At 41.5% G+C, this 10543-nt stretch overlaps 1 protein-coding gene across 1 annotated transcript; it reads left to right on the forward strand.

The window, feature by feature from the left end:
- The first annotated feature begins 981 nt into the window (after window positions 1-981).
- On the forward strand, window positions 982-9396 carry neff1 (neuronal intermediate filament family member 1). Its single transcript, XM_042488920.2, has 4 exons — window positions 982-1844; window positions 4901-5218; window positions 5708-5832; window positions 7432-9396. Exons 1-4 carry the CDS (start codon window positions 1107-1109, stop codon window positions 7838-7840), a joined length of 1590 nt encoding a protein of 529 aa, XP_042344854.1. The 5' UTR covers window positions 982-1106; the 3' UTR covers window positions 7841-9396.
- The last annotated feature ends 1147 nt before the right edge of the window (window positions 9397-10543 follow it).

A 10543-nucleotide genomic window follows, 5' to 3' on the forward strand; every position in this document is an offset into this window, starting at 1 on the left:
CTGCGCAAGCACTTCAGCACCACACAGGCCGGATGAGACTTTATTTATTTATTTTTTTTAGCAGAGACTGAACACTATGTGATGAAAGCTGAATGTGGCTCAGGACAACTATGAACATGTTATATATTTGGATTTAATGTTAATCCAACTGGTTATCTGGGATTTCAGGTTTAGAGACCCATTATAATTCAAATGTACTAAAATATGGAGTTTGTATGGGGGCTTTTGGTGATTGTGATTACTTATAATGAGGACTGCAGTGTTTAGGCATGGGGGGGTCATTATTCCATAATTTAACACTGGTCTCACATTTCATGTTTTTGTTATGATGCAATATGACACTGGCAGACATAGGAGGTCATGGTTATGGCTGCAATCTACCAATCCATCACCGATGTTTCTTAAAATGAGACTGCGATTATGCGGGGGTGCAGGATCCAGGCCACTGTACTGAGTCTCATCCCGTATTCCGATATTGCGGAGGTCGGGGGGGATGCAGACTGCAGCACCAAAACACACTGTGGCGCACAGCTCTTAAAGCATCGATCCTATTTGCCTTTCTGCTGGGACAGCAAAGACAAACTGCAATGACAGTGGACAGTATGGACTGAGGTAACGTGAGACAGTCCAGTGGGGTGATACATGTGCTGGGGGAATGGGATTAAACGTGTGATTTTGTTATGATGTGATTTGCATATCATTAAGGCAGGACATGAAGGGAAGTCGTGAGTTAACATGATAAATGGGTGTATAAGCTCCCAGGTCAAGCAGGCTGAAGCCCCTATACATGACGTGATCTCCATACAGAGTTGTTTGTGTTGATGGGTGAGCCACAAGGCAGAAAAGAGGAGCTGCATGAGTGAATTCGTGTCTCCCCAGAGGGTGGAGGCTTTCTGCAAAAGCTTGCAGGTTTCCCCTCGTCTTCTGAAGTCCCTGCGTCAAATGATGCGCCGGCGCTCTCACTATAAAAGCACCTGTTTGGGCCAGACATCAGTCGCATCTCACTTTCTCTCTCTCGCTCACACACACTCACCCTCACACACTCCTAAACTCCACACACTCTCTCTCTCTCCCGTGCAGAGCAGCAGGACCGGACAAAAGGAAACATGAGTTACTCCAGCGAGATTTACAGCAGCAGCTCCTATCGGAAGATCTTCGGAGATGCCCCCCGGTCCGGCCGTGTGGGTCTGGGCAGCAGCCCGTCCCGCCTGCACCCTGCGGGTTACCGCAGCAGCCACCGCACCTATGGTTCCCCCTCCGTGATGTCCTCCTCCACCTTCCGCCGGACAGCGGCTCCCGGCCGCGTCTTCTCCATGCCGGACTCCTCGATGGACCTAACTCAGTCCACCGCGGTCACCAACGAGCTCAAGATCATCCGCACCAACGAGAAGGAGCAGCTGCAGGGCCTCAACGACCGCTTCGTGTCCTTCATCGAGAAAGTGCACAACCTGGAGCAGCAGAACAAAGTCCTGGAGGCAGAGGTAACGATGCTGCGCCAGCGCAATAACGAGCCCTCGCGCCTGCACGAGCTGTACGAGCAGGAGATCCGCGAACTGCGGGCGCGCGTTGAGGAGCTGACGCACGAGAGGAGCCAGATGCACCTGGACTGCGTGCAGATGAACGACACGCTGGAGCGCGTGAGGGAGAAGCTGGAGGAGGAGACCAAGCTGCGCGAGGAGGCGGAGAACACCCTGAAAGGCTACCGGAAGGACGTGGACGACGCCACCCTGGCGCGCCTGGAGCTGGAGAAGAAAGTGGAGTCGCTGCTGGACGAGATCGCCTTCCTCAGAAAAGTTCATGAAGAGGAGCTGCAGGAGCTGCAAGCTTCTCTGCAGGCCACTCAGGTACACACCCCACTGTGTTCAAGTGACCCGTTGGTGCATACACTCACAGGTGGTACTGTGGGTAACTCGTCAGATTTATTACCAACCACTAGCTTCCAATATCACACTTTTTTAAAAAGTAGATTTATATATATATATATTTAATCTAACAACACAGTGCTCTCCACATCCTCAAATACAACAAAAAAAGACATAAATAAATAAATTATACCATCTATACTTGTCAAGGACAGCTCAAATTAAAAATAAAGTAACAAAAATAAATATCAAATAAAATAAAGAGGGAAAAAAAACTACACCGTATTGAAATAGGCACAAAAAAGGCATAAAAAGGCTGACCATGTTCTCTCAAACAGACCATCATTTCCCTTCACACTTGCAGCTAATCTTTTCAAGGATGGCCCTTGTTTTTTAATGTCACATACATGCATGTTTTACCACAAACCAACATATAACTAGTCTATAATATTACAAGAACTGGGGCTGTGGAGTGACTTTACACTGACCCAAACTTATTACCTGTATCCCCTAATGGTTTAAATAGACTGCAACGTTCCTATAATACCATAAAACTTGTAATAGAATCATCAAATAAACTTACCCATACACCGGTAATGATACTTAGTCACGTACGCAGGGGCACTATAACTGTTTATACAGGCCACCGTTTGTGTATTAGCAAGTTTACCGCAGTAGTTCAGTGATTTAATAACTGCTGCCACAGTGGAGTTATCATTTAAAAGTTTAATCGCAGTTTCTCTGTATGCACGACACACTGCGTCCTCCTCATACTGAGCACTGCGCACTGGATAATTGATGGCACTGCAGTTCCGTTTCAGCACCGCGCGCTGTCCCTCCTTCCTCCTCTCACCGGGTCTCGAGCGTCCCTGCAGCGTCCCGCGCGCTCCGTCACGCCCCCGTGGAAACTTCAAGATGGCTTACCTGAAAGCGAGTGCCTAAAAAAACAGTATGTTGACGTCGGGGTCTGTAGCTTCAAAGTATGTGGAAAAAATGTATTCTCTGTGAATATTACGTGAGTATCATGTCACAGGACTGTCTCGTCAAATATAAATAGCGCAAAAAGGTCATAAACTTTGAGCAGGCTCGTGTAAGATCCGCCATTAGCGAGCGAATATTTGGGGGATAATGGCGGTGCGTTTTTTATTAGAGGGGCGAGTTAGGAGGTATAGAGGGGGGAGGGAGGGAGAAAAATGCGGAGAAACAGCGCATCATCCAGGGGTGTGGTCGTCCCAAGGGGGAGCAGCCCGGATAAACCCTGTGAGGTGTGCTAGCAGTTGTGTTTATGTACATTTCAAACTAAAGTGTCTTTAACAGCAGCACGACAGTGAAAACACACTCACTGTTTGACAAAAAAGTTTATGTGTTGCCCTGAGCGCGCGAGCAGAAGTTTGAATAACAAAAACAGAAGCTCCTTTTTTGACCAATTGTTTTTATGTATTTTCGACACAACTTGCAGGTACCAATAACTGCTGTAAATATCGCAAGACATAAATATCAGGGCACTAAAAGACATGTTATATAAAAAAGCAACAACACTGAACATAATAACATTTGAAATGCATATTTGACGAACTCTTAATAAATAAAATAAATAGATAATAAATGCATGCATCAAATGATACAGCCGTACTGTTATAGACAGATACAGAAGGAAAAAAATACACCTGCATCTTTTTAATGTTACCCTCCACATGGTTCTTTCTCCAACTTCCATTGCACATATAAACTTTTTTTTTTCAAATATGAATTATAATTCATGCTCCTTTTTTCGTGGAGCTATATTTTGAACAATATCAGACAGAGCTCATCATTTTTTAAATGAAAAAGAAGAAAAGTAAAAACATTAATGTGAATGAGAAGCAACTTTCACTGCAACTTTGAGCATCAATCAATTCATTGACTGAGCAGGGGATGTTAAGGATGTCGTGCAGTGGAGTGACGGTTGTTGGGTAGATTTCTCTAGGGTTTCTCCTCTTGCCTGCAGGGAATATTATTGCCATGTAAGCTATTGACAGCACAGCTTTCTCTGGCAGAGAAGCCTCCAGTCAGCAGTCGATTCATCAGTCCTGCAGCAGTGCATCGTCAACACACTGCTCACCCTATACATACATATGTATGTGTCACCAATAGAAGTGCAGTCCGATGAGCACAGGAAAAGCATGGGCTCAATGCACAACTGTGATCGACAGAGAAAATAGCAGTTTATTCATTAAATTATTCAGTCCAGCTAGATTATAAAAGCGGTAATAAAAAGCACAAAGAAATATTGCGGATATTCAAAAATCATCACTGTTCTCATCAGGCTGGTCAGTTCATTAGCTACAGGTAGTCCAGTGTGACAGAAAAGGGTTTTTTTCATGTATGTAGAAATTCACTAAGTTTAGCAATAACTGCTCAATATGATTTATCAGGTTAACCTTTTGAAACCTGAGAGAAATGGTTTGATTTCTTTCAAAAACATGGCAAGAAGGCAAAGAGCAACAAAAGAAGGAATCACCCAAAAATTAGTGAAATACACCAGAAAATGACCTAAAAATGAGTTTTAAAAATGTAAAAGAGAGAAACGAAGTAGAAAACAAACAAACAAACAAACAAACAAGACGAACCAGACTTGGACAAAGAAAAAAAATAATATAATATTATTATATTAATAATATTTAAAATAAATATAATATTTTTGTAATATGATTTTAAATAAGTAATATGATCATTTTAAATATTATATCTTTTTTTCCATTTCCTTAGACATTTTCCCCCAATATTTTTTGTTTGCTTTTTTAAAACATTTTTAAAAAAAAAAAAAAAAAAAAAATCTTCTAATTTCATTCAATTTGTAGAACATTTCCTTCCAAGTTGCTTAATGTGTGTACTCACATACATGTAGTGGGTATTACTTAAAATATGAGCAGTATTGATTACTAAATTTTAAATCTGACTGCATTTAATTACAGTTATAACTCCTTTGTTTCAGCCTACAAATAATAAGCAGTTGTATCAAAAAAACACCTTTGTGATTTCCCCTTTCCTACATCCAGGTCTCAGTGGAGATGGACATGAGTAAACCGGACCTGACCGCCGCTCTGAAGGACATCCGGGCTCAGTATGAGAACCTGTCGGCCAGGAACCAGGCTCAGGCAGAGGAATGGTACCGCTCCAAGTTTGCTAGTGTGACTGAGGCGGCTGCCCGCAACCAGGACGCCATCAAGCACTCGAAGGAGGAGCTGAGTGAGTACCGCAGGCAGGTGCAGGCCCGCACCCTGGAGATCGAGGCCCTTAGGGGCCACAATGAGGCCCTGGAGAGGCAGATTGCCGAGATGGAGGATCGCCATAACAATGAAATGGGAGAGATGCAGGTACGTAAATGACACAGGGTAATGTTTTGTGTTTTTTCTGATTTTATGACCTTTATTTAGCCAGGCAAAGGAGATGTGACTGAGATGGCAGCATATGAGGTTGTAGACAAAACAAACAAAAATCAGGCAACAGATCAATACTAAAAACTGTTATTAATACAAGCCTCCATGGAGACAATTAACTGTGGTCATTAACCACAGAGCGTAACTTAGTTAGGAATTCTGGCAGAGGAGTCAGACTCGTTTTAAGTCTCAAGGTCATGGTGGACCCTAATGAAGGACACGACCTGGTACGTCTCATTACAAGACTGTCTTTTATGAATCCCTTTAATATTAATGAACACACTCCTTTTTCAGTGCAAAAGACAAAAAAATCTCTACTTAGATGTTTATCAGTATATTTTTAATCTACCATAGAATGAATTATTCATATTTCATAATATGGTTTTGTGTGTGTGTGTGTGTGTGTGTGTGTGTGTGTGTCTGTAGGATACCATTCAGCAGCTGGAGGCTGCCTTGCGCAGCACTAAAGGAGAAATGTCCCGCCATCTGCGTGAATACCAGGATCTCCTGAATGTCAAGATGGCCCTGGACATTGAGATCGCTGCCTACAGGTTGGCTACATTACAAACAATACAGCAGCAATCTGTTTGTAAAACTGAAATAACCTGAACTTAAGTGTTAGCTTTTACACTGTGAATTTAAGCTTGTTTCAAATATTTATGTGAAGAAGAGTGATGGGTATTATTGTATTTTGAATTTTTTGAAGTTCATTGGATACATGTGTCTCCATGGTTTACAGAAACTTTACAGTTCAACATGGCAGGGCGATAAAGAAAATATATATTTTTAATAGTTTTTAAATTGTTTTACAGACACATTTTCAGCTGATCTTATCTTAACAAGAGTCTTGGAAACAACAGTCAACGAGTTTTAGTTCCACTCCAACAAGAATTTTTAGAACGAAAAGCTTCAGCTTACAGTGACCTAGTTTTTTGCGTGCAGAGTGTAACACTGCAATGGCTGCACTTTGATTCCAGCCAGGGGCCATTGATGCATACCATATTTCTTTCTTTCCACACAATTCCTGTTTCTCATTACAAGGTAAACTTTACAATAAAAGAAAAATGCCCAAAATAGTACTAATACTACCACTATTAATACTACTACTTCTAATAATAAAGATAATATTATTATTTTTATTTTGCTCTGTATATGTTATTTAAAAAAAGAGCAGGATTAAAATGGCGCAGAAAGAAAGTATCAAGTTAATAGTGAAAAATGCTAAATTAATGATAAAATGTGTAAAATAAATAAAGGCACAAATAAACATAGGGGATACAAAAAAATGAAAGAAAAGTACAAAAGGCCAAAGATAAGACTACAATCAGATTATTAACAAATTAAGTAAAAGCCAAACAAAAAGATATGTCTTAAGGTTTCTTTTTAAAAGGTCCATGTCATACCTGTCTTTCTTTCCACACAATTCCTGTTTATATTTACAAAGGAAACAGTCATATAAGGGAAAAATGCCCCCAAACAATAATGACAATGATTTTGCTCTGTATGTATAATATACAGAGAGTGATTCAAATAGCAATGAAAAAGTAAATAGTGAAAAGTTACAGAAATAAACAATAAAATGTTTAAAACAAATAAAAGAACACATTATCATAAGGGATAAAAAAAAAGAAATTAATAAAAAAATAGTACACATAAGACTAAACAGAGCAACAAATGACAAGGTGGCATTTAGTGAAAGCCAAGCTAAAAAATTGTCTTAAGGTTTCATATTTAAAAACAAAATCTCTCAGATGCTCAGGCAGACTGTTCCATGGACTATTATTATTATTATTATTATTATTATAGAGAGAGGAATTATCCCCTTTTCTATTTTGACAGTTTGCTTTAAAATACTTAGATTAACAATATGATAGTTTTTCTGTCATCCAAATAGACCAGTTATTCTCTCACTATATTAACACAGATGAATGGCAGTGATACAAAGTGAAATATCTTAATAATCTAAGTCAGAAACTGTGATAATAATCTGTTGAAAATAACCCGAAACAGACAGCAGAGGTGTTGCCACTGATACTCCAGTGACATTAGATCCCTCAGGAATGAGACACTGACATAATTATAGTAACCAAACCAGACTAGAGGAGACGTCATCTCTTGTCCCTCGTCTCTCTCTCTCTGTGTCTGTGCAGGAAGCTGCTGGAGGGCGAGGAGTGCCGCCTCAGCACCGTCGGCGGAGCCATGGTCCAGTCCGGCTACCCGGGCTTCTCCTACATGTCATCCCGTGCCTACTCTCTGGGAGCCTACAGGAAGTTTGGAGCCAAGCCTGAAGAGGAGGAGGAAGAGGGTGGCGAGGAAGAAGAGGAGGAGGTAGAAGAGGGAGAGGAGGGAGAGGAGGGAGAGGAGGGAGAGGAGGAGGGAGAGGAGGGAGAAGAGGGAGAGGAGGGAGATGACCAGGAGGAAGGCGAGGGTGAGGGAGAAGGAGAGGAGGAGGAAGAGGAGGAGGAAGAGGAGGAGAAGCAGAAAGGGAAGGAGAAGGAGGAGAAGGAGGAGAAGGAGAAGAAGAAGGATAGCCCCAACGGCAAGAACAGCAAGAGTTAAACTACTTGCATCATCTTCATCATTATCAATAACACATTCCTCATCCCACCAATCACTTGTATGGATCTGTTCACTCTGTCACACACAGTTCTGCACACTCCGGATGCCTCACCTCACACCCCCCGTGTTTCTGTTTGCTCTGTATCTCAGAAGTGGTTAGTACAAACTTTATTAGACGGAAAGGGAGCTTTAGATGGAAATAGATGTATTAGAATGGCAGTAGAGTCTTTTGCTCCGCAGAGGTCGCCATCATTGTACATCCCATCAGCGCAGAGGGACGTGCAGAAAGATAAGCGCGATGCCACTAAGTTTCTTAAGTTTGGTAAATGTGCCATCAATGATCAGTAATCACAGTAAGAGCAATCAAAACCTTGAAAGTAACAATCTCGTCAGCACACAGACTTTTAACAGAAACGCACAGCCAGTCCAACTTTTACGGTGCTATTTGATTCTTACATATAAAAGTTGGGGAGTACGTTCAAGATTTTATCCTCGACCGAAGCTCTACCAGCTCATATCTGAGTGTCGGCTCGTCACACAGAGGAGAAAGCTCCTGTTTGAACTGTAAGCCCCATGCTGAATGCTTTTCACTCCCCTCTTTCTGCCACTCATCACTCTCTTGTTCTGCATCTCATCCCACCACGACAAACGGAAATGTAACACTTCATTCTCTCTTTCATTCACTGCAGTGTCAGAGCACGGCAATAACGGCAACTCGGAAAAAAAACAACTGTATATACAAAATGTGTTTGGAGAGTGGATGGTATTTCCAGTTGCTGCAGAGGAGGAGCTGCAGCTTCTCAGTGAGGGAGTGCATCTTTGGGAATGAAATTATAGAGTTAAATTACTGCTATATATAATTTTTTGGGAATATGAATTATCCCCCCTTTGATTGATTCATTTGTCAGTGAGTTTAATATTCATTTGCAAGTCCTTACTTAAGTCCTTCCTTCCCTACACCAACTTTTTTCTTTCTCCTCATACGAATGTAGTGGTGCTTTTATTTAACTTAGCTGGAAAAAGGAAACAAGCTGAAGGTAAGCTGTCGGTGTCAGGCAGCTGATGATGACACCGATAGCCCTCAGCTCAGACTGGAAGTGGCAGGTGGGGCAGATGCCGCAGGAGTCGTGGCTATATGGTTCAGAGTCGCATATAAGGGCTATTTTCACCAAAACCTCTTTTATTACTCCCCTCCGAAGTGTTTTATTTCACTGTGGTTTCATCAGTTTACCCTCTGTGTTCTCCCTCTTGACAAATGAATCAACCAACGGCATGAATGCATGGCCTGACTCTTCGAGCTTGAAATATCTGCTGGATGGGATAGATTTTTGCTTGTTGTGTGTTGTTCAATTTAAAAAAAATAAATAAAAAACTTGCCTTAACCATGCCCGAAAGTTAAAATAAAACATATTTTCACTTCCATCTCACTTGTTTCTGGGGAGGCTGAGGAGTGCTGACACTTTCCAGACCTCTGCTATACAACTGTGACTGTATGTGCTGCTATCTCATGCAGTGATATTCCTCTCAAAGCCAAATAAAGACATTTATTAACCAAACATTGACTACATCTCTGCGTCTCTTATGTTGCCAAGTATGAGAAACATGCCAGAGAGATACTCATTTTGACAAAATTCAAATTCTTGAAAGTTTTCTGATGTTAATACTGTAAAACTTCAAATAAAAGTCCCATTTAGAAGTCCAGTCCCTGTTAGACGTTATCTGCCGATTACCGATGACGTGCCGATATCATCGTGCGCCCCTGGTATTTCATAGTGTTGAGCTAGTGTAAAGTGAGGAAGTGAAGGGTGTGTGTATAAAATAAATTAACAGGAAGGATAAAATTATGTGGGAGTGGAATCAATTTGCATGCAAATTGCGTTTTACAGATTTCACCAATAAACTGCAGCACTCACAAAGGTTGTTAAAAGTAATGAAATATGATAACATCTTTCTTTACAGAGAAAGGTGATTTGATGATTAAGCTCCCTCAAAAGCAAAAACAATGAAGCCTGTATTCGTGCATGATGTGATATTCCCCTTTATATTTATGTACTGTATGTTCATACCTGCAAGGTCATTAAGCAGCTGGAGCCTTTCCCAGCATGCCTTTGGATGAGAGGCAGTGGACTGGAAGGCCATAATTACTATGGACAAACACAATTTTGCTTTCAGGAAATTCAAAGCTTTCAGTTCAGCTCTTTTCCATTTCAGCTTTTTCAGTGTGTGCATTTTTAATGACATGTCAGCTGCTTTCATAGCTTCATCTAATAAGTTAACTGCTCTCATTGTTTACACCTCAACTCATTCCTCAGTCTTGACTGGAACTGATACAGAAACAACTTTGATTGCTTCAGCTGTCAACATCAGCTGCATTTTGACATATGTTGCTGTGAGTTGATACAAAAGATATATCTCAATGAACAAAGACACACCATAGTCCCACCTTTGTGCATCAGCTCTACATTAAAGCAGCACTTTTTAGTTATTATATTCTATTCCTGCACCCTGTTTACCTCCTCTGTATGTCAAGTGTGTCGGGGTGTGACTGGACACACATCAGATGGGGGCTGGAGCGTGCACACACTTCAGGGCACAGCTTAGTGTGGAGCCTGCAGCCACAGGGGGTGGTTCATGAGTTGTGAGGGGACTGATGTTGACACTGTTTTGGAGCCAGCCACAAGTTGACGAACTGCAGTTTCTTCC

Source organism: Plectropomus leopardus, chromosome 4, assembly GCF_026936395.1.
Source record: "Plectropomus leopardus strain MGB_pleo_1.0 chromosome 4, ASM2693639v1, whole genome shotgun sequence".
Lineage (NCBI taxonomy): Eukaryota > Metazoa > Chordata > Actinopteri > Perciformes > Serranidae > Plectropomus > Plectropomus leopardus.